At 35.7% G+C, this 26,434-nt stretch overlaps 1 protein-coding gene across 4 annotated transcripts in view; it reads left to right on the top strand.

Annotated features, from left to right (window-relative positions):
• Positions 1 to 24,582, top strand: part of LOC149800048 (toll-like receptor 2) — a 45,388-nt gene extending 20,806 nt beyond the window's left edge. For all 4 annotated transcript variants that reach the window (XM_089959587.1, XM_089959584.1, XM_089959586.1 and 1 more), the window contains exon 2: positions 19,009 to 24,582. In XM_089959587.1, the coding sequence (XP_089815713.1) occupies positions 19,009 to 21,297 (2,289 nt within the window). In that variant the 3' untranslated portion in view covers positions 21,298 to 24,582. The remainder of the gene's footprint in view (positions 1 to 19,008) is intronic.
• The last annotated feature ends 1,852 nt before the right edge of the window (positions 24,583 to 26,434 follow it).

Here is a 26,434-nt window from a genome sequence, read left to right as displayed (position 1 = left end):
ATGCAGCAGAATCTCTCTTTCCGTGACCCTCAACGTCCTCCAGACCTCGTCCCTTGGACAATTTTTAATGAGAAAAGTACTTTTTACTGACATAGCTCTTCCACTTCCACAGAAAAGCTTCACCTGCTGGATTTTGCAAGGGAAATCACACAAAACATTTAATTTTATCTGGGAAACACATCCCTTCGTTTAGCTTAGCCAGTCAAAATTGGAACACTCTTATCAAAGTCAGAATAATTCTCTCTAGTCAGCCTTTATTAATAACTATTCTGGATCATATAATGTTATGGCACCTATTTCAAGTGGTCCAAGATATCCCAAAAATTATAATTGGCTTGTCTCTACTTTGTCATTTCCTTTACTTGACCCTATTTTAAGATAATTTGTCGGGCCGGTCCTAGCTTGACCTAATTTAAAATCCATCATACTTGCAAACAAGAGAAGTTAACTATGGCAAGCTACAAATTCAATGCGAGCCAAGGCCATACGTCAATCTAACCACCACATAATATACTGCAAAAATATCTACCAAGCTTTGCACCGTTAGAGCAACAACAACAACAACAACAAGAAAAACAATACCAACAACAACCACAACTACTACTACTGTTGTGGCTATTAATTTCATCCAGTTAGGATTTCGTGATTATTTCAAGTTCACCCATGACATATATATTACCCTGTCTCAACGTTGTGATTACTTATTCTGTCTGTAGCTATTCTCTTAAACTCTAGAGGGCGTGTTGGGAAAGTGGTCATTGTTTCTGGAGAAGAGGCTCATTCGCCGTGGTGTGTTGCTTAGTTAACATTAAGAAGTGTACGACAATTGGGATTATTATTATTATTATTCATTGAGGTAGCTACCTCTCTCTCTCTCTCTCTCTCTTTCTCTCTCTCTCTCACACACACACATACACACTACTGCCACTACCCCCCCCATTGTTATAATTTGCTCTATCACATGACCGGAATTATCGCTTGAAAACTAAGACGAGACAGCCCCACTGTGACCTCAAGTGCAACACCGGCCATTTAGGAAGCTGCTGTCCTTATCATTAATTAGAATTCTTTATTCCATTTTACGGGATTTTCGCACACTGGTTGTGAGACTTTCCTCTCGTCTAGATAGGTTTTATATGGAACATGGATTCATCGTATTAGACTATCAGCAGCAGAGAGGATGGACAGACCAATTTTGGAAGCGTCCAAAAACCAAAATAAGCCTTCCTACAAATGATCGAAAAATAAAAAGCGTCGACAGATTTTAAAAAAAAGCGTCGACGTTACTGAGAAAATCTCTCCGGGGTTTGTCTAATTAATATTACTCCATTGTCGTTGGTGATTTTTTCTAGTTTATTATGCACGCGTTTTACACAGTTAAGTCTTCGCGAGGTCCCACCCTCCCTGCTGCTATTCATCCAAATATTTTATCAAGTCCAATACGATATCTTGTTCATGGATCGTGCAAATTTATTGTTATAAAACCATGTGGAGTAGCTTGCGCTCGTGAAAAGAAGTTTTTAAATTTAGTTATATCCATGTCACCGCTACACCAAGTTTGATGAATATTTCGCAACGTATGTGTATCAACTCCATTAAACACAACTAAAATATTACAGTTATCTCTGATTACTTTTGGTATTTGTGTGTATCGTTGAATAACATAAATGACATCAGTGTTTTTATGTCTACCTCGAGAAAATATTCTAGCTGGATTTGATTGTTTATCCAGCATCACATCATCGTATACAACCAAATTATTAATAAATCCGTCTATGGAATCAACTGATGGTGCTTCATCAATATCGGCTATAAACTCGCTAACATCGTTATCTTTATCTATTCGTGCGTTTTCATTAAAATCCTTATACACATCATAACATCGTTGATCATCAACTGACGGCACTGCCAAATACAATTTATCCCATTTAACCATCTCATTATAAGATTAAGTAACAACTGTGTCTTTCCACTTCCAGATGGTCATATTATTATCATTCTGATGGAATTCGGTAACGCAGGATGATACTTAACAGGTTCTTGTTTTCTTGTCGCTGAAAAATCAATTATATCCATGCTGTATAAAATATCTATGGATTTGTATTGTGTGAAGTGCAAGACGCGTACCCCGACTGATACACTAACAACTATTACTACACAAAATAATAGATCAGCAGTTACGGGTAAGTGTACGCGGTGTGGTACAAAGAAATTCAAATTTTATCTCTACTGACAAGTCAGTGCAGTCAGGTGAAAAACCAAAACCAAAGTCAAAACCAAAACCAAAGTCAAAACCAAAACCAAAGTCAAAACCAAAGCCAAAGCCAAAGTCAAAGTCAAGTAAAAACAAAAGCAACGAGGAGGTGATATTGCAGCAAAATTAACAAAGTTACCGGGAACTCCGTGGGCCAAATACCCAGGAGAAAAACATCTACCAGGATATAATTATTGCAGTCCTGGTACTCGACTCGATATTAGGCTTGATAATCAGGATCACCCAAAACCAGGCGAGGAACCAATAAACGCTATTGATAAAGCATGTCATGCTCATGATGTTGCATATAAAAGCAATGATCTACAACATAGGCATATTGCAGATGTGAAATTAATTCATGCGCTAGATTCTATAAAAAATTAAAATATCAAAGAAAAATTAGCTAATTGGTTAGTAAGATCCGCGATGAAAGGTAAATTAGCGCTAGGGGCTGGTAATATATAAAATGGAATCGATTTATTATTCTCCAAGAGGATACTGGAAAGGTAAAGCAGCAATTAGTAAACTTGCTGATGCAGCAGCGGTTAAACATTCTACTGCTAAAGCGTGGTTATCTAAACAGGCAATATGGCAAATTTACCTACCGCGTCCTAAGAAAATTAATTTTGCACATTTCGATGTTAGTGTTCCTAATGAAGTTCATCAAGCTGATATTCTGTTTTTACCACATGATACTGTAAGTAGAAAAGCGTACAAATACGCGCTAACCGTTGTTGATGTTGCAAGTAGATATAACGATGCAGAACCGCTATCAACGAAAACAGCATCTGAGGTAGCCGATGCTTTTAAACGAATTTATCAACGAGGTGGTCTGCGATGGCCACAGCTGCTACAGGTTGATCCTGGCAAGGAATTTTTTGGTCCAGTATCATCGCTGATGAAACAACATAATAGCAAAATACGACGAGGACATACTGCAATTCATCGTGATCAGGCAATTGTTGAACGATTTAATCGAACACTTGCTGAGCGGTTATTTGGATATCAATACGTGAAGGAATTTGTTCAGGATACGAGATCTCGTGAATGGGTTGCAAGATTACCAAGTGTGATAGCAGCGTTAAATAATGAAATAACTAGAACGATCAACATGAAACCTATTCATTCAATTACAAGCGCGCATATACCTACACAACGACGTGATCTTTCAGCACAGCCAGTATTAGGTAATATCACTGTCAGGTATTTATACGAGCCCGGTGTACTCGAAGGTGGTAAAAAAGGAGCGACTGATCCTATCTGGAGTGTTACCACACACAAAATATCCACCGTGACAAGATCCTCAGGTAGACCCGCAATCTACCGATTAGATTCAACTGCTCCTCAACGTGGATTTGTACGCGAACAATTACAAGTAATTCCCGAGGATACACAAATACCACCGCGATCACTTAACTAGCTCCGTTACGTCGATTGCACTCAAGACAGGTCAACATGGTATTTTCTCGTGCATGACCAAAATTGTTATTTTTTCTGTCTACGGTAAATTGTCTTGGATCGTTTTTCAGATACCGCCATAACATTATACAATTACAGCTTGCACAATGATTATTATGCTGTTGTTTCAGCGCAATGACAACGTCAGTGTCTAGATCAAATTCTCGATTATTTTTTTTTATTAGATTGTTTATAACCAGCTAATTTTTTCTTATTATATCACTTTGACATTCGTCAATATCATCGTTGATCACTGACGAGTCCAAGACGAATCGTCTCAATTGAGATATTTTTCTAACTCGAGACACTGCAAGATAAACTAAGTTCGACCATTCGATGTGATCATCAACGATCCAAACAACTGTATCAGTAATAGTTAATCCCTGAGATGAATGAATCGTCATCGCGTATCCACGTGTCCACGGGGATTTATCAGCACGTAGAGCATCTTCAACAACATCAACATCAACTGCGACAATATCATTCAACACAAGATTCTGTTTCCCCTGTCCTGGTATAGGGGCCCCGAGTGGCCGAGTGGTCTAAAGCACTGTCCGTTAAGGATCACAGCCATCTCACCTCTGTCTGCATGGGTTCGAGTCTCGGATTCAGCCAATATGGGTATGTGAGAAAGCTTGCCAGTAGCTTCTCGTGGGTCGGTGGGTCTCTCCAGGGTTTTCCCGGGTTCTTCCTCCACCATTAATACTGGCCGCCATGTATAGCCTATCGTGTGCTGAAAAATGGCGTTAAACCCTACAACTACAACAACAACAACTGTCCTGGTATATCAACATCAATATTCTGCCGCCGTGTACCAGCTGGTCGATAACATAACGGAACTGGCAGCGTCGGAAACTTTTCTCGTTGTAACTGAAACAATTCCCGTTGAAGTTTATCACGAACTACCTTTCTTCTTGCAACTATCAGATCATTTGGTCGCCATGTTTGTAGAAAGTCGTTCATGGGTGTTTCTGAAATTATTCCACGCATTACTTCACATTGAATTTTATTCGGTTGTAGTCTGATTAATTTTTTAAACTGTTTCAACGTTACATCAAGTGCTCTATGATCATCATTAATTTCTTCGTAATAATCAACAAAGTTCTTTAGCCATCCATGTGGAGATGGTCCAACAAACGGTGGTGGTTGACTGTGATCGCCGCACATTATCACGGCAGTATTTCTTGTTAATAACCAGTCTAGAAATGTTTTTAATGTTTCCAACGACACAGTGCATATTTCATCCCAAATGATGATCCTTGGAATGTATTTCTCGCCCATCCTTAAAGAAGTCCATGTATCACCCTTCCATCGGAAGAAGCTGTGATAAGTACACGATTGCCCTCCTCGTTGCTTCATTTCTCGCGCGAGTCTGTGTGTAGGTGTCAGCACGATCATATCTGATTTTTGAAATAGTTCGATCGCTCGAGTGGTTTTACCAGAGCCACCCGCTCCGTTTATGTATATCGTTTTATATCTAGCTATTGGATCATATACCGATGGTAACAACGAAGTTGTCGATGATATATTTGATCGCTGGTTTTTATAATAATCATCTTTGATCGTAACATCTGCTGATTCTGAATAATCAAGTATATTTTCTTTCTTTATTCTCCATGAACCCCACGGTGCATCATCGTCCGTAAAATCATCCAACAACGTTGCATATTTCTTATCAATATAGAACAAATCCGTTGCAACCCTAACTGCGGTATCAGGGAATTTATTTATCATAGATAGCAAGTTTATGCTCACGTAGGCCAACATCGATGATCTTAAATGCGTATACTGAGGCGATTCTCCATCCATATAGCTTACAATCGTATCTAATCGTGTTTCATTTGATAAATAAACATCCTTGCGGTTTATAAATATATTTCTCGCTGCTGCATCAGCAACTATAAAATCGTATTCGGTATCATCCAGTATTAATCGTGCATGACGATCTTTATGATCATATTCTCCACCTTGAGTAAACTTTCCTATTATTTTTCTTCCAAGATCCTTTGCTGTTTTATCGCTATTATTGAGTTTAATCTCGAGGATTCTAGGAGCTTCTTTGATGATATCATCCTTGAAAGCATCAGGACATTTTTCTCTAAATTCCTTAATGACCTCATCGAGACTGATATTTTCCCTCGGTGGTAAGCAAACCTCGGTTTGTTTCTTATATGATATAATTGGCTCACTAACCACCAACGATACCAATATCGCACAATCGAGGATATATCGTAATAAAACTATTGGTGCCCAGCGTTTTTCTGAGAAATGTCTACCAAACCAAACATAGCATATCATATGAAGATCCATAGCAAACTCGAATGATTCAACACAAGCAAATCCAGTTAGATCAAAATCTGGCAATGGTCCATTTATCGATACTCGCGTCATTTCATGTGTTGGATGACCGAATCTTGCAAAATAGTTAGAACCATCTCCGTATCCGAGAAAACTTCCTGGATAACACGCAACCATATCAACAGATATCATATCGTTGTAATTATATTTGGTATTCCACAATCCGCCGTGGCCATACTCGACACAGCTTGATTGTATATCCGAAAGAAATTCATTTCTGGTTGGTTTCCACAAGTTTTTTTTCTCTAGCAACATGAGCTGCAACAGATGGAACAGTAAAACAGTTGCTGAACAACTCATCAATATGTTCTGAATATTTCTGAGCAAGATTTTTCATTTCCTCATGAAGGGATTCTTTACGATATATTTGACCGTTGGGTCGCACAGATTGATCATATTTTTCATCATCTGAGCTTTTAAATAACCACACTGACACAGGATCGTTTTTATTTATTTTGTTAATAAAATCAAACATGTTATCATCATAAAATTTAACAGTTCGATTTCGTGGAAATATTGTTACTGCGCTAGTCCACGCGTGTGCGTTATGATCAATCATTTCGGTCGAAGTTCCTTTTGATTTACACTTGGATTCATATAATATTTCTCCTGTTATCGTCGCTACGGTTATTGGGAATTTTAATTGTTTTCCTAACTCAGTGACATCTTTGATAGACGCCCCGGTATCTTTAACCGTTTCGCCCCACTCATTTAATATTTTACGTCTTTTATCTGTTAAACCGTTTCCACGGGCCACGTTTATAAAATGCTCTATTACTCGCTCGGCTACACAGTTTATTTTTTAAAATTTCATCGGCGCTAGTTTATCAACGCTAGGTTTTTCATTTATCACACAGATTCCATAAACAACTGCTGTTGCAGGATACGCTCGCTCATAATACGGTTTGTCAATACCGGTCAATAGACCTGGTTTGGAATTTTTACTTAGTATGACAGTTTTTTTATTACCGTGGACGGGATCATATTTGTCACGGATAATCCAGTTATCTGTTTCTGCAAATATGACAAATTTTATTCTGAAAAGATAACTTCTATCATCGAGCTGCTCAATAATAGCTGCTGCTCTTTTGTCATTCATCGTAGCATCGATGATACCTTTGGCCTTGACTATGTCACTGCGAATAATCTTGAACGTTGACCAGACATGAGATACACCATCTGCGTGAAATTCTTTCTTGGCGTCGTGAATTTTTCCGATCAAACCTTTATTTTTCCGATCAACCAGATCTCGTATCGCACGTCAGGAGATATCCTGTCGAGGTTGAATTTACTTGTTTTCCAAGGCTTGATTTTGGATAATCTCTCAAACTCATCCATATTATATTTCAGACAAGTATTTAAATAAAAAATATTATATATACAATGTCTCAATGCAAATGGTTGATGATCGGATCATTAACTCGTTGTAGTAAATCCTGTAAAAGAGAATTCTGCGGACAACACTTGCAAAACGTTCACCGTGGAAGCTTAGGACCAATACCATGCCTGCGATGTGGTGCTGGAGTACGAGGAAAAACGCAGTTGTGTGCGTGTTGTGGTGGTAAACGATACAGAGAGCTTGAAAGATATTATGATAAAAAAATTAATGACCCTGACAGAGTCAACGACAACGCCATAAAATCCGTGGAGGATTATCTAACTAAGTTTTCAGACAAATTATGATTTAAACAAATGATATTATTGTATAATGGAGCAAAATATGAACCACGAGTTTATAAAGCATCCTATAATAACAAACTACGAATCAAATATTAATGGCCTGATCAGAAATTGTCAGAAAAAAGTACCAGTTGGTTATATTAATAATCATGGTTATATATTGTTTACTGTTGGGAAGAAACCTTATCTCTGTCATCGATTTGTGTATGAATGTCACAAGGGGTTGATCAAAGACGGTCTTGTGATCGATCATATTGACGGGAATCCTCAAATAATAATTTATCCAATCTTCGAGCTGTTACACAGAGCGAGAATAATACACGTGGTAATATTGGGAGATGTAAAACAACCGGAAGGAGGGCGGTAAAATTTACAAACATAGAAACTGGCGAAGAAATTATATTTCAATCAACGAATTTAGCTGCGAAATATTTTAATATTAATCCGCCTTCAGTACAATTTGTCGCGGAAAATATAACCAGATCCACTTTTTCCAAGAAATATAAACAGAAGATCACCTTCCAATATTGTTAATGAGATAAACTATCATCACTACCTAGATTATATTTATTAACCATTTATTTAATTATTTATCCTTTTTGGCAGAAATCCTCACTTTTATCCTACTTATTTTTTGATTATGCGAAAGGGAGATTAGCGTGTAGAATTACTGAACTCGAGGCCCGGCGATCGAATCTCACGACTGACAAAATATTTGTGACTTTTATACTTTCCGTGACACCGTGGTCTAAATAAAATATTTCAGAATAAATATATAATATTTCAGAAAATGTAATATTTCAAAATAAATATATAATATTTCAGAATAAATATATAATATTTCAATAAATATATAATATTTCAAAATAATTAAATAATATTTCAATAAATATATACATATTTCAATAAATATATAATATTTCAATAAAAATATAATATTTCAAAATAAATATATAATATTTCAAAATAAATATATAATATTTCAGAATAAATATATAATATTTCAGAATAAATATATAATATTTCAAAATAAATATATGATATTTCAAAATAAGTATATAATATTTCAATAAATATATAATATTTCAAAATAAATATATAATATTTCAAAATAAATATATAATATTTCAGAATAAATATATAATATTTCAATAAATATATATTATTTCAATAAATATATAATGTTTCAAAATAAATATATAATATTTCAATAAATATATAATATTTCAAAATAAATATATAATATTTCAGAAAATTTAAGATTTCAAAATAAATATATAATATTTCAGAATAAATGAATAATATTTTAGAATAAATATATAATATTTCAGAATAAATATATAATATTTCAGAATAAATATGTAATATTTCAGAATGAATATATAATATTTCAGAATATATAATATTTCAGAATAAATAAAATATTTCAGAATAAATGTATAGTATTTCAGAATAAATATATAATATTTCAATAAATATATAATATTTCAGAATATATAATATTTCAAACCAAGACCGGATGAATATCCGATATCTAACTCAGCATCGTCCATATTGCTTCATTCTAAAGTCAATGGAAAATTACTGGCACTGATTACTATCCATTCTAAAGTCAATGGATAATTACTGGCACCGGTTATTGCTCCATTTCAACCTCAATGGAAAATTACTGACACTGGTTATTACTCCAAACTAAAGTCAATGGAAAATTACTGGCACTGATACTATCAATTTCAAGGTCAATGGAAAATTACTGGCACTGGTTACTATCCATTCTAAAGTCAATGGAAAATTACTGACACTGGTTATTACTCCATTTTAATCTCAATGGAAAATTACTGGGCACTGGTTGAGAGTGTGTGTGTAAAAATCTGTTGAGAGAATACCCCCGTGTCGTCATTCACTAAACACACCTATTTGCGGTTGTTTCATTGTTAAAAACTTGATTTATATATATATATATATATATATATATATATATATATATATATATATATATATATATATATATATATATATATATATATATATATATATATATATATATATATATATATATATATATATATATACTAAATAATGAACTATGAAAATATCAATGATGTAATTATTGTTATTAAAAAATTAGAAAAAGACAGTATTAATATATCTGATGAATTGAATCCTGAAAAGATTATTTCTGATTTTGAAATCTTACAAGAACGTAAAAATGATGGTGGTTTTACACTGTCGTCTGAATACAAGTTCATAAAACGAATTCAGGCGGCGATGTTCCGGTCACTAGCTACTGTACAAGATGATCAGGTCAAGGACTTCGTTCCTCTCTCTGTCGCAGTAGAAAACATTTGATCGCTGTTATCCCACGAATACGAGGCAAAAAAAACAAAAAAAAAAACGATTAGTACTCGTATAAGACAATTAAGAAAGATCATGTTAGCGAGTAACCTCGTTACTGGTGAAACGATCCAAAGTAACTTGGTTGGTGAAACGACCGAACACGTGTAATATTATATTTATTCTGAAATATTATATATTCTGAAGTATTTTATTTATTCTGAAATATTATATATTCTGAAATATTTTATTTATTCTGAAATATTATATTTATTCTGAAATATTATATATTTATTTTGAAATATTATATATTCTGAAATATTATGTATTTATTCTGAAATATTATATTTATTCTGAAATATTATATATTCTGAAATATTATAGCTATTCTGAAATATTATATATTCTGAAATATTATATATTCTGAAATATTATATTTATTCTCAAATATTATATATTCTGAAATATTATATATTTATTGAAATATTTTATATTTATTCTGAAATATTATATATTTATTCTGAAATATTATATATTCTGAAATATTATATATTTATTCTGAAATATTATATATTTATTGAAATATTATATATTTATTGAAATATTTTATATTTATTCTGAAATATTTTATTTTTTCGTAATTTTGATGGGCTAGTTGGTACGCAGAATCATGGAAACGAATCAATTTCGTAATTTTGATGGGCCAGTTGGTACTCAGAATCATGCAAACCAATCAATTTCGTAATTTTGATGGGCTAGTTGGTACTCAAAACTATGTAAAATGATCAAATTTTCAGAAAAAATAAAATATTTCTGATAAAATAAAATATTTCAGAATAAATATATACTATTTTTTATAGTATTTTTTGCAAAACTAATCGATTTTGTTAATTTTGAATACCTAACTACATGTCAGGATTACAAAATTGATTGATATACACGATTTTGAGTACCTATTTGCTAGTCAAAATTAACAAACTGATTGATTTGTATGATTTTGAGTACCAATCACCATATCAATTTAAGATATTTCTGATAAAATACATTATTCTGAAAAATCTACGATCAGAGATTTTACGATAAAAGTCTTTAAGACCTTACATACAGATTTACAAGTAGTTGTTCCCCACGCATATCAATTAAGTGTCCAAGGGGGTCAGTTAGTTTAAAATTTATTCGTGTTAACATATTATTATGACACCGCAGATAAACAGGATTAATTGGTTCTTGCACGATCAAATCCCCAGGGGGAACTTGTGGTGGGAACGTGTATAAAATGTATCCTTGTTGAGCCCGATTTGATTTTCCGAGATCTATTTGATAACTACCATCGATCACATCACAAACTAGATTAACCGCGATCGTTGAAGTTATATTAACGATTCCCGGAGATACATGCCTGCCGCCGCCGTATGAATCATTATTATATCTAAGAACAGTTGCTAGTGGGGCTATTTTTCTCCACACATCTAGTATTTCAGGAAAGTTTTTCGCGATAAGATCATTGAGTGATCTTATCAATTCGCCGGTTTCAAGTCCTGGTAGTGTAAAATTTAATAAATCTGCTTCAGTTATTTTATATTGATCAATATATGCTTGTTTGATACTTTTTCTTCATGTATCTATATAATTATTAGCATTTATTACTTCAATAATAGTCTGATTAGCGTAATAAGATCTAACATAATTTGATTTAAATGTTGTATCGTTGCAATGATCTGATGTTTTAGATTGATATTGGGATACTCCAGGATACAGTTTTTAAATAAATATGCTAATGTCGTTAATGTAGTTGTGTATTCAGTTTTAATTCTATTAGCTGATGATCTGAAATCTCTTTCATAAACAATATTAGTTGAAGTTTTTATATCAAGATCAATGATAGAAAACGGTACCATAGGATATGATTTTCCATCATGAATAATACAAGTATTCCTACCAGTCCATGGATACAAATTTCGGTATTCTGGAGTTGTTATAAACTTTGTTTTGTCCGTGAGAAATTCAATTAATTTTGGTTCTGGTGGTCCTTCATGCACTGGGGGAACATCCGGCCAACCTAGTACGGATCTTATCGTGGACTGATAAATATCAACGGCATACTCAGGCGAGTTTATCTCAACCGCAGAAGATAGCGTCGGCTCATGAACGTTAATCGATATTTTTGATTCTTTTCCTGTTATTGATTTTATTCTACGAGCCAATTCCTCATTGATTTGTTCGATCTCATAACTACCAGTTGGTATTCCAACAACGACCCAATCAGGTGTTCCATCTGGTTTGTTTTTATTAGCAAATACAAGTGAATTATTTGCTTGTGTACCATTAAATGATTTCCATCTGATATTTGGCCAACTATGGTATACTCGTAATTGCGCTAGTGCAATTTCATTCGCGCAAATCGCAGTTGGAAAATTGATGTTAAATTCAGGATTAGTCGAGCTTACCGAGATCATCGTGGTCTTGTGTGGGGTTGTGTTCGTCACGATCTGCTGGAGTAATTCCGTCATTATTAATATTCGTACCTTTAATACCAGCGCAGTTGTATATTTTAAACATCTCTGAAAACTCAAAGTCAAATATAATTCCATCACTGAGACTCGCTGATAACAACGAGGATAACTTCGAGTATGCGACCGTCGCTGTATGTAATCTTATCATGTAATCGGATAATTTTTCATTCGTGCAAGTGCATATTTTTTTTTTGCAATGATATTGAGCACACCTGCAATTGTTGTTGATACTGAAATACAAATAGTTACAGCTACTGGTGCCATCGTTATTACCGCTGATAATATCACACCGGTTCCAGCAACAACAGCGGATACTGAATAAACGATCACATCAACGATAACTAGTCGTCGTCGATATTTCTTTACTTTGACTGTGTATTGTTCGACTCGATCTTTCAATGCTGCCTGCCATTCACGCGCTTGATTGTACCTGTAATGTTGCGATGCAACGTCGATTGAGGTACTCATTATATTTTATGCAGTAACCAATTGAGGTATTTCAGCTACAAATTCCAAACAACACCAGTAAGATGTTGCGGTTAATTTTTTATCAGCTGCTTCCAGAATAAATATTTCTTCGTTTCCGCTATTTAATACAACAGATACAACCCCGGAAAACTTATCAGTTGAATGGCGCCATGGATACGTTGTAAATATTTCAAATTTTGCAGCACTGAACACAGACAACCTGTACACGCCATTGACTGTTGCGGTATATTTGATAGTTTTATTTTGCTGCGACCATGTTGCAAATCCCGATGATACTGTGTATACGATGTTGGTAATATGCCCGGGAGTAACCCCGCCGAGAATTTTAATCAGACTGGTTTTATTAACGATCTCAGGAATCCCCGCTACGATGTTTTGCTGTGTTTGTTTGATCGTGTCGATGTTCGTCTTGATATCAACGAGTTTTATGTCAACGACCAACGGATTACCAAAAAATTCCTCTGCGGTTTCATCAATCTTTCTAAAGTTTCTGCGAAGATTTGTGAACGAGTTTGTGTGAACGTCATACTCGGCCCACAACGTGGATAATTTATCATCTACGGTGTTGTAGTTGACGTCAACGTACTTTTTTGTTGCGGCATCTTCGTCGGATGTTGGATCTCTTAACACTACTATCTTTGTTCCGTTCATGCTGAGTTCTCCCGTCATTGTGTCACCGGTATTTTTCACGCGATTAGCAACACTTGCTGTAATTTGATCTCTGATGGTTGTAAACGATATACTTGAATCCCTGATTCTGCCGCTGTCAGTAAACACAGGGATGTCATCCATAACTGCACCAAGTACTCGTCGAATTATATCATTCCATTTGATATTGCTGGTTTTTAGTTTACCATGTCGATCCTGAAAAATAACAACCTCATCTGGGTCAACTCCAGCGAGGTTCATAATATCAGCGAGTTCATCTTTAGTCGCATACTTTGACAGATCAATGTCATCGGACTTTTTCTTAACGCGTAAAGAAGATCTTCTTCCGTAAATATCAACCATTATATTTTAAGATCTGTTTAAAACGAATTGGTTGCTTGTATAATCATGCACGACTTTATGTGGTGGTTTGGATGATTTTGATATAGCGTTAAGTACATTAATTACTTCACGGCCACATATTGGCGGATCTGTCATCATTTGTGTGGGTAGCGTTGAATACCAAACTTGCGTTTGAAGTGGTGCAACATACTTGATAAATTCAACAGGTGGAGCTAACCCGCATGAATCAAAATAAACGATTCCGCGTGGATCAACCGCGTATGATACCCAATGAGTACCGGGTCCTGAATTCGAGTCAAGATCAATAATACCTGTTTCGAGTTTGTTCGGTTGTTTCGGTAATTATCTCGCATAAAAGCTCCTCTGAAGTTTTTTATTTTTAATCGTTTAGCAGCATCAAGTAAATCAAAATTTGATGCTGGAGCATCTAACAAAGTGATTCCTGGAAGCCTCAGACTTCTTCCCCAACGAGATCCCGGTAATCTTAGGCCGCGTCCCTTTTTTTTGTACCACTTTCCTGTTGCTTTCTTTAGAGCCATTCCAGCAGCGGTTCCAACAGCACCAAATGCGGCTGCTTTTGCTACGGCTGGAGTGGCAGCAGTTATTAACGCTGGAATAGCCGCGAGAAGTGGAAAAATACCACCGGTTTTAACTATGTCCTTAATCGCACCCGCAGAGAGATTAAGTTTGACGCCTGTTTTTGATTGTTTTGCGCCGTTGAAATGTTTAAGCTGGCGTTCTCATAATGATAGTTTATTCTGACCACCCGTGATCTGAACTCGCTTTAGTGATATTTTCATTCCGCAGTTCTTTGCTGAATTTGATTGAAGGTTTTTAATCTGACCATGAGTCAGACTGACCCTATCGTGATGATATGGCATTTTATGTTAATACTTGCCACGCTCCAAATAATGATTAAAGATTTTCCACTGGTGCATCAACGACTCTCATTCGACCACTACCACCTTTAAGTAACATGGCTTTATCGCTGAGTATAACCGCGATTGCTCTGTAATCAATACCACCTGTATTTAACATTGCTTTAAGATGTATATCAACGACAGATTGTGTTGATAGATCAAGATGCTCCAGTGAAAAATAATAAATCGGATACAAAATTCTGAAATCATGCTGTGATATTTGCAACCCAGTATCTACATTTTGATCACGTCCCATGAATGACATCAATCGATGATATATACACGTCCTATACTATTTTGTTCATAATTTAGTTGTATATTCTCTGTTGGTTCTTGTTGTCCGTTTATCCGTAAGGAAATATTTGTGATACCTAGTTTATCAAATATCATATGAGAGTGAACTTGTGAGCCTAATCGATTAGTGTTCTGAAACTCAATAAAAATATGCCGTGGTGCAGAAACACCTTGTTGTGATGCTATATGCCATGTAAACTGACCGTTAACGTTAGTTTGCATACTATCCGTGCTTGTTGTTAACCCTGACAACAAGGATTTACCACCTGTGTCCATGAAAGAAATCAATTTTTGTTCTTCTGCGACCGTTGGAGTTATTACCGGCATCCACAGTGAAAGTTTCGATAATACTACTTTACCAGCATCAGCAGCGGGTCTCCACAGAGCACCGTTATCATCACCCTTTCTTACAAGAACAACCGTGTGTCTAGCTCCAAATATAACCTTTTTAATATTCCTACAAAGTCCAAAAATATGCGATAGTGGAATTGTACATGAAAAACTTCTATTGTCTCCTATCAACATAGTTCTATGCGTTGCAAATCCCAAGTTGAAATGTTCATTAGGACCATGAACAACCGGCCACATATCAACATCAGTGGTATTGGCATTGTTTCTTGGTTGTCTTATATTATACGGATCGCTTTCAGGGTTATTAGAATTATCTTTCGCAAACATCATTGTGGGACCTGCTGATCTTGTATAATCATCAGAATATCTCCTTAATCCTATTATTGTTGTAGCAACGTCGACATCATTCTCAATCGATTCAATATTTTTTCCATCAATCATATACGTGGCGCTACCAAATAATGCCATGATCCCGTTGTTGACAAAACCAACTTTTACTTCATTTCCGCAATTAGTATTATCCGTTTTTATAATTGTACCTTCTACCTCAGTAAAAGCCTCAGCGGGTAAAAAGTATCTACTTGTGTCATGAACTTGTAGTTCAATTCTTCCACGTTGATCTGGTGTTCATGCGTCACAAGAATAAAACTGAAAATCACGTACCGATTCATCTTTAAGGACAGGTGCTTCTATGTCAAATGCTGTGTCGGATACGCGCTTGAACATTTTATTGTAATTATTTTCGTCTAACACGTTGATTACCGCGTTCGTGAAGTTCCACTTCGTGAAGTTCCACTTCCTGATATCAAACTTGAGATATTATTTCCCGATTCATCGAGTCCCCGATCTGCTAACGCTGCTAGTTTTTGATTTGCAGCTTGATTTATTATTTTACTGACATCTGCGGGCATAATATCAGTACTTGTCAATTTTACTGGTTGTCGTTTTCGTCTTATTAATCATGCTAATCTATATTTGATCGCCGAGAGCGCCCTACCAGCAACATTGACAATTGCACCAGGATCTTTTTCACGAACAATATCAATAGCTTTCATCGATAATTGTTTTGCAATAGGCGCTGCTTTTGGGGCTAACCTTGTAAATAATCCCTGAATAACATCACCAAGTCCATCTCCGTAAATAACTCTATAGATTGGTAATCGTGAGTTTACCGCTCTGACCGATACGGATTTACGATGATTATTGTGTACTATCATCCTATTTTATTTACCATTTATCTAATCGCGGTGACTAATCATCAACGAGCTCATCAATAAGTTCCCGGTAAATACTGATATCCATGATGCCGCCGCGAAATAATCGCTGACAAATATCAGCTGCTTCATTGGTTATTTCTGGTGAGTTATTTCCGGCACGTTTTCCCCCTGTGAGAACTTCTAACCGTGACACGTCATTGAGAATATTGTCAGGACATAAACCAGAACCTTTTTTAGGTCCATCTTGAGGTGTTTTAAATACTGGTGGTTGCATTACCGGATAAAATGATTCAGTGGTGACCGGGTGTGTGTCAGGTGAATCACTTCGAAATCCACGTGGTGAATCTGTCGGTGTAAATGTCATTACCGGCGCAGGAATTATTTTACGTTGTAAGGGTGGAGGAAGCTGATATGAAGGTTCTTGCTGCGATGGAGAAATTTGATATAAAAATTCCTGCTGCGGTGGAGGAAGTTGATATGAAGGTTCCTGCTGGGAGAGTTGTTCTTGTTCTAGTTGTTCCAGTCTCTCTCTATAAAGTCTTTTTACTTCTTCATTAATACTTTTGTATTCTGGACCTCTAGCTTGTTTTGTGTTTCTATATATGCGATATATCCATCTAATAAGATCATCATTACTCACTTTTTTACGACTGGGTTTTAAAATATTAGATTTATTAAATATACCAAATAACATTATTTCGATAATTTTTTCTCTTTTTTTAGTATTTCTAATATCTTCGACAAACCCTTCGTTAAATTTTGCAATCAATTCTACGTTTTCTTCTACTGGTTTGGGTTCAGATGCAAGTTCTTTTCTCACGTCGGAGACTTCAGTACGAAGTTTTCCAGTATCTTCACCAACGGGTGGAGGTTGAGCTGCAGCTATATCCGTTGAAAGATCTCGTAAAATCTTTTTTGTTTGTTTGGTTCTTCTTGCTATTTTTTCAGTCTGCGCTGCAGTTTGTTCTAATACTGGAAAAATACCCTTTTTCCTCTTCTCATCTTCCTCCGCAATATCTCCCCATATAGTTTTTTTCAACAGCCGCTGAAGCTTTTTCAGTAGCTGTAGTGACGGGTTTAAATAGTTTTTTAGTGTCTTCTTCGTACTCAACTTGTGATTGTTGCTGCGCTTGCAAGTTTTTTCTAAATGAGTCTCTGACAGGAAGAAATTTTTTGATTGCTTCTAATCGTTCTCGTGCTATTCTTGCAGTATAAGATTCCGGATGTACCATTTTATTATAACATAATGATTTAATTAATATAGCAGCAGAGGAGGCATGACCATGAAGACGTATATTGCGGAAACAACGAGCATAATAAACTAGAAAAAATCACCAACGACAATGGAGTAATATTAATTAAACAAATTCCATAGAGACTCTCAGTAAAGTGTCGACGCTTTTTTAAATCTGTCGGCGCTTTTCTTTATTTTCGATCATTTGTAGGAAGGCTTATTTTCGACATTTGGACGTTTTTCGACTATTGGTCTGTTCGCCTCCTCTGCTGCTTATATATATTACTCTGCCACAACGTCGTAATTACTTATTCTGTTTGTAGCTATTCTCTTAACTTCTAGAGGTCGTGTTGGATAAACGGTCAGTGTTTCTGGAGAAGAGGCTCATTCGCCTTGGTGTGTTGCTGAGTAGGCACATTATTCTAGTTGCCGCCGTACACTAGAACCATTCATTTTTGGATGTGCCGCTGAACTCGGAACTTAAAACCAGATATTCACTTAATGTGCAATGACACACACACACACACACACACACACACACACACACACACACACACACGTATGTGTGTGAAGGAGAAGATGCTGACAATAATGAAGATTATGAGTGCGTATTATAGGTATCTGTGTGTGTATGTGTGTTTTTGTGTGTGTGCATGAGTTCTGTGACCAGTTGAAAATAATGCCGATGATTATGAGTGCCGTGTTAATGCATGTGTGTGTGTGTGCGCGCGCGCGTGTATGTGTCTGTGTGTGTGATTTAAATTATCAATTGTGCCAACACAGAAGCTGTGGTAGAGCAGATTCAACTTTGCACTAATTAAAATCTTATAAAGGCTCCAGTTCTCTCATTTGTACACTTTCAATAAATCTAAAAGATGTACACTTCTTCTTTCAGATGGATTCCTGCTTGAAAACAATACTGCTGGTTGTATTTATGTTCGGAGTATCCTTTTTGCCCCATGCTCTTACGACGTCTGAAGCATGCCCGTTAAGCTGCAGATGCAGTAGTGAGAATGTCCACTACGAAGTTGTATGCCCTACATTCATTCCACAAAGCCTACCATCCAACACACATTTTGTAGAAGTTGCAAATATCATAAACAAATCTACCATCATTCAACAAGATTTCAATTCAACATCATGGGCCAGTGTAAAAGAACTAAGTTTAAGCAGTAGTACAGACATAGAGAAAATCGAGGCAAACGCTTTCAGTAATCTCACTGGACTTTCACGTCTTCACATCCACTTCACCTACTTGAATAGTTTAAGTCCTTTGGCCTTTAGTGATTTGCAAACTTTAAGTCTCTTAAATATGTCTGGAAACGGTTTCATCAGTTTTACTCATCTGAGAGAAGCTCTGTCCATTCCAAATTCATTACAGAACCTCCAGGAGTTAATTCTAGTGGGCCTAAACAGAGACAACCCAGGGGAGAGCATTGATGATGCATTTTTTAAGTCCCTAGCAGACAAACCGTTGAGGTATCTTGATTTAACTCGTGCCTTTTACACAGATCTAGACGTCACATCATTCTCTAACACCCTTGGAGATACAATTCAAGTAATCAATATGTCCCATGCATTTAGTTTTGGGAATGTTATAGCGCCGTGGAATGATTATCTTTTTCCAAACTTGGAAATATTTGACATTAGTTATGCACGTATTCCATGGATAAGGACATCCGTTGGTTTAAACCTGGTTCTATCTTATTTCAATTGCCATTTTCCCTTCGTACGGGCCAATCAATTGAAACTAAATGCCATTTTAGACCCTAACGAATTTGAGGCCAGACTGAATGGCGAAACTCTCGCCCCAGTAAGATGTCAGCGTGAAATACGTAAAAGACTGGAGCTTAGCGATAACAACTTTGTTTGGCTGAATAGAAGTTTCAGTCCAAATTTTCTAACGTATCAAGAGGTGGATTTATCAAATAACGGTCTCATGTATTTAGGAGCAAATATTACCGGACATTTATCCGAGCTCGTATGGGCCGATTTGTCTTCGAACAGACTTTCATTTATGGAAAAATATCCTGAATTTGAAACATTATTCCAGAAGAACGTTCTTCTTGATTGGCTGGACCTGTCAGCCAATGGTCTGTCAAATATTCCTCGACATGTATTCCAAAATAATAGAAAACTGAAAACACTTATTTTAGCAAATAACAAGCTTCACGGAATTTTCTTTGAAATAAAACATCTTCAGCATCTCGAGCTCTTGGACGTAAGCAAAAATGCCATTGCTTTCTTTGATAATATCGCACGGTCAAGTTTTGTGAGCCTATCGAGTTCAAAAGTCGGAGAAAACAGCACAGTTTTCAGTGTTCAATTCACGGACAACGAGTTAATGTGTTCCTGTGAAACAGTGGACTTCGTGCGCTGGTTTGTCACGACAGACGTAATGATTACAAAAAGAGACGAATATACATGTTCCTTAAACAATGAGGTAGTTTTGATAGACACAAACACATTAAAAGAATCTGAATATCAATGTGAAAAAATGAAGATAATTATTATGGCCGTTTGTACCTCATTGGCTTGCCTTGGGATACTGGGACTAACGATTTGTTTAAGTATATACATATGTCGCCACCGACGAAAAATTGAAAGAATTCAACGTCTCATCAATAAATATAGAGTAGCCAATCCGCCTAATAAATATCTTCTTTTTTTGTCCTTTTGTAGTAAAGATGATAATTTTGTTTCCCAGTATGTGACCGATGAATTGCGCCACCATTTACAGAAGCGTTTACCAAATGGAGAAAATTTAGTATGTATCGGTGACCAGGAATTTGAATTGGGAAGGTTTATTATTGAAGAAATCATAAAATGCATTGAAGCTTCAAGTGTGACGATGTTCATCATATCAAATGCATTTTGCGAGAGCAATTATTGTGAATACGAGACGATAGTAGCCCAGTTAGATAGGAAGCCAACTGTGTTGATGTTTCGAGAGGACGTTGAACCAAAGAAATTACCCAAAGTTCTGCAGAAACATTTTAATCAGTTTGTGAGGGCACGCTGGATACAAGATGCGAATGGCTGTTCACTGAAACCAGACTGGGATAAAGTATGTGACTCCATTTTAGAACTGGCAGGAAAATCTCTTGAAAGAAAATCCACACATGAAATTGAGCTAACGGAACATAATTATGAACGAATGAACGATCATCTGCATGAGATATAATACCCAGATACAGTTGTATGTATGTCTGTATATATGTATGTATGTATAGGAAGACACAGATATTATCAAATAGGGTTAAAGAGGTATATTTCGTCCTTAACACGAATCGTACCCATGCTGTGTGAGAATGAATAAATCACCAGGTTCTAATTCACTGGCAACTTTTTTTAAAAAAAAAACTCACACTAAAATCATCAACAATACAGATACAAGAAATTCAACACAGTTAGCATAACATACAGTAATATCTATTCCATTTAAACATACATGGTACCGAGAGAATGCACTTTAAAAAAAAGGGTACGGTACTCAGAATACTCATAGTTCGTATGAAAACAATAACAAAATGCTAAATGCATATATGTGTGTCTAGTCTATACTACAAGCACCGCATCGGTGGCCTAGTGGTTGGATCATCCTCCGTATGTCGCGGGTTCCAACCCCGGCCAAGTCACACCAACGACTTAAAAAATGGTACTAACAGCAGCCTCGCTAGGCGCTCAGCATTAAGAGGTTAGTGTTAGGACTGGTCGGTCCGGTATCCGGATAAAGTGACTGGATGGGACATCATGCTACATGTATGCGGCATGATGCCCCTGTGCTAGACATCACTTTAAACTGACACAACGCAGAGATCGTAGCGATCTGACTGAAAACTTGTTAAAGCTACGTTAAAAATCCTAATCTCTCTCAAACAGACACAAACGATATTAATGGTGAATTCCATGTGTCACATGTATATTTCACAGGAACAGCCCTAATATAAAGTGTATAAACATATAAAAACAAATGTATAATTTGCATGAATTTTTAAAGATATATCCAAAACCCCACTGGATTTTTATGTAACTGCTGAAAGACTGGTCCAGTCTGTAGTTAATCACGTATCTTGATTGTGTACGTCTGTTTCCAATGCTAAGACTATCAACTGTTTGTAACAGTTTCTGAAAGATGAATTTTCTATACAAGAAATTCTATTTTAGCATTATTATATAATACATGAATGCGCTGTTCAAATATTCATCGCCCAGAGAAATATCTTTGATGCCCAGTGCGTACATGATCTAGTAAACTATCTTCATTTACCTCCCCTTAAAGAGTACAAAATATGTAATTTTCTCTAAGGTTAATTAATGCTCATGTAATTTTATATTTTTTTTCCTGATCGTTGTCATGAAAGTGTTCACGTTCTATTGTTATTCTGCCTGCAATTCATTGTGAAACGTATGGTCTTCATGCCATTTGAAATGGGCGCCATTTTTACTATTGTGTGTATTGACCATTTGGTTTCCCACTAGAAGGCGCTCATGTAAGTAATTTGTCCCGATTACTTCCATTTTTGGTAATATTCGTGAAGGCTGTTGTCGAATTTCCATAGTATGATCCCAAAGCCTATAAAGAGGGTTGAGATTCGCCGTTCTGGCAGTTGTGGCTCAGCTGTTAGTTCCAGTGAAGGTCTAAGGACCATGCAAACAAAAATCCCTCTCTAATCTGTACTGTTAAAATTTCTTCAAGTAAAAACGCTAAGTAGACTAGTAACTAGCATCATATTAAATTATCAAAAGTATATAAGGCCCAGATTCATATAGTAATTCTTAGGTTTGACTTGTTGAGTGGTCTTAATGACACCCGATACACTGCCGAGCGCTGGCTGAGAACAATATTTCATTGGTCACTTTCCAATGTAAACTTTTGTCGTTGAGACACTCTACTAATACTGATCATAATACCCATCTTAAAGGAGTACTACCTATCTTAAAGGAGTACTACCTATCTTAAAGGAGTACTACCTATCTTAAAGGAGTATTACCTATCTTAAAGGAGTACTACCTATCTTAAAGGAGTATTACCTATCTTAAAGGAGTACTACCTCTCTTAAAGGAGTATTACCTATCTTAAAGGAGTACTACTGCATAATAATAATTAAAAAACAAATTCCATGAAACTCAAAAGGAGTTTTGTCCTTGTTGTAAAAACACAACTTTCTGCTTCATAAAGTACACCGTCAAACATTCGGACCGGCATAGATAATCAAAGTCAAACTTCCAGATTTAAAAAACGGCGAGGTTAGTTTTGGATTCTGTAAATAGTGCAAAGGAATAATGTTTACATATTTTATCAATTTCGGTGGTTACCGCTGAAACTCATGATTCCATGTAAACACTAAGATCGAAGACGTCCATCCCAATTGAAGAAACATGTTTTGTGGAAAATCTGCCTGTACATACGGGATTATTTTAATCAAGAAGATGGAGAAAATAGAAACAGAAGACATGACAGAAGATACACTGGAGCTAGACGCTTTCGGACGCTTCCAGCCTTAACGGAAACGAGCTTAAAGCGAATTGATATGAGAGAACGAGGGGCGCCTAAAATCCATTATACAAACGCTGGATTATTAATGCTGTAGAACCTAGAGTGTGCCACAATTTCCTGTCGATGATTGCAGCAAATTCAAATCGAACTATTTTAAGTCAATAATGGTGGAGTGGTTATGGATTCAAATATAATGAATAAAGTTATCGTTAATTGAAATTAACGTGGTGTATCTCATACAACATTAAAGACACAGACTCGAAACTTTGGAATATGATGATGGGGATGGTCACTAGTGGTTTCAAATGGCTGGTTAATATTTCAACAGAAATCGAAATAATTTAAGTATTTGAAGTGCAAATAAAAAATGTGTAAGTCTGTAGGTCCATCTGTCCTATTCATGATAGAACTCATCTAAAGCTTCATTTATTAACATAAACTTGCGCTATGTGATTTGGAGATGAATACCATGCAAATAAACAGACAAAGGGTTCATCCTTTCATTTTACGAGAGAGAGAGAGAGAGAGAGATTTCAACATAAACATTAAAACATTTTCGTTCACAATATCATGTCATTAAGTTGGCATTATATAGTATTTACTTTGTCCGTCTATGTCTCGAATGATATATATTTGTATGTTTCCCAGTATAGTCACACATAGTCATTCATGTCAAATATGTACGAATGAGTGTGCGACGATACATTGTTATGTGCATGGTCTTCTATTTTTATTATTTTATTACAAAAACTGGGGACCACATGGCAGATGGGTCAGCCATGACCAAATGCGTTATCCTCGTTAAAGATAGTTTATTATTATTATTATTATTATTATTATTACTCCATCTGTCTTAACTATTAACGATATAACTCATGAAAAGCTTCACATATTGATATTAATCTTGCAATGTGTGTGAATTTGGGATGGTTATGTTTGTGTACCATAGAAATAAACAGATAAAGGGTTCATCCTTTTATTATTTTATGAGAGATACAGAGAGGTGTTAAAACGGAAACTTTCAATCAGTGACACTTTGAGATGACCCCACTGATCCTATTACGCGTCATACTATTTGCTTTATCTATTGCTCAAAAACTGCACATTAAAACTTATTCTTAATGAAGTGTACATTATTATGTAACGAAACTATTTCTTCCCATTGTCGATACTAGTACACAGTCTTTATCATCCCATAAATTATTGTGAAAACATAAACATCTTCTCATCCTGTTTACGCTTTAAATTACTATTTGGATCTGTCACGTGATCGTATTACAAACAGGGCATTCAAGCTCTATTTTTAGATGATGAAATCATTATGTATGTTGAATTTTGACCATTTTGAAATGTCAGCTTTATTAGACTGAAAATGAGCTCAGTTTCATTTTTTTTTTTTTTTTGACATTTCGAATCAAACAGAGCGAATGAAAGCAAAGTTAATTTTTTGAAACTTTATGCAGTAGAGCCCATAAATTGTTTCAATGTTTACTTCCCTCTTCATATCACAGCTTCGGCAGAGGGTTTAGGCTGCTAACACTGTTACTGTGTCGTCAACCACACAGACGTCTGCCATCAATTAAAAAAATCTGTATTCCCATTGACATTGTCGAATTTCCTACTCAATTACATATATCACTTTGAAATCCCATATGTCCATCCAATCTGTAGCTTGTGTGTCATTTGGATGTTGAAATAATCCACACTATGTCACTATACAAGTCACAGCCAACCCATCCGACACACTATTGACATCCAGTTTCAGGCTTTGCCTCTACTATCTTTACCATTAAACTCTAAACGACAAAAAAAAGCCTGGTTCCGAATGTTGTTTTGACTCACAAAATAGCTACCATTTTTCTATGTTACCATTAACTTTTTTTTATCTGCAAAATTAGTTTTGGAATTAGGATTTCTTAATTAGAGATTATGTGAATCATGATTAATGAAACATTTAGGCTGTATTTCACCAGCAATTAAACATTACTACCATTGCTGTGATTTAAACATGCTTTGATTATCACAAGAAAGATAACGACTAAATGGCTGTGGAGGCATTCCTTCCACTCTGCAGTGGTGGTCTAGTCACACACGGTCCCTCAGCTGTTTCATTGTTATTGTAAATCATCATTGGGAGCTGATCTGATTGATTCATTTTTTTCAACTAATCACTGGTCTTGTCAGTGAGAGGTTTAAATATCCATTGCCACTTGTGTCACCGATGCAGCCATTATTGCTATATGTTAGGTCATGTGACAGTTGCATTAACACGAACTGTTATTGCAGCATCCGGGTTTCAAGTGATACCATTGTCTTGCAGCCGGGATTTGGCTCAAATGGTGGATTAAACATAATTATGGAAAACTTTTAAATTGGGGAAATGACTAGAAAACTCTTTTGAATTTTATTTAGATTACCAACTCTTCGTTTTCTATATTTTAGATAAACAAGGTTAGTTGTTATAACTCTAAGCATAAGACTGCTATACCATTATAGAGATTAGCAGTTGAATTAATGTCCACTTTTTTATCATATTTATAGTTTATATTTAATCCATGTGGGATACTAAGGTCATCTACTAGTTGACATAAGGATGAAGTATGAGATCATCGCATATTCCATCGGACGGTATCTGTCTCCCAAAAGCTGCTAATTGGGTTCTGCAAAATCTGAGTTGGCTCCAACTGTATCAAGTGGTATGAGGTTCCAATTCGTTGTTAGATTCAAAAGATCCACAAATACATCTTCTTCGTTAGAATTGGGATCCGTATTGTTTGGTGATATTTAATGTAATCTGATAGGGTAGAAACTGCTCCTCGAT

Source organism: Sinohyriopsis cumingii, chromosome 5 (assembly GCF_028554795.1).
Source record: "Sinohyriopsis cumingii isolate HCF-2022 chromosome 5, ASM2855479v2, whole genome shotgun sequence".
Classification (NCBI taxonomy): Eukaryota; Metazoa; Mollusca; class Bivalvia; order Unionida; family Unionidae; genus Sinohyriopsis; species Sinohyriopsis cumingii.
Note: the sequence above shows the minus strand (reverse complement) of the source record. Positions and strands in the feature narration are given on the sequence as shown.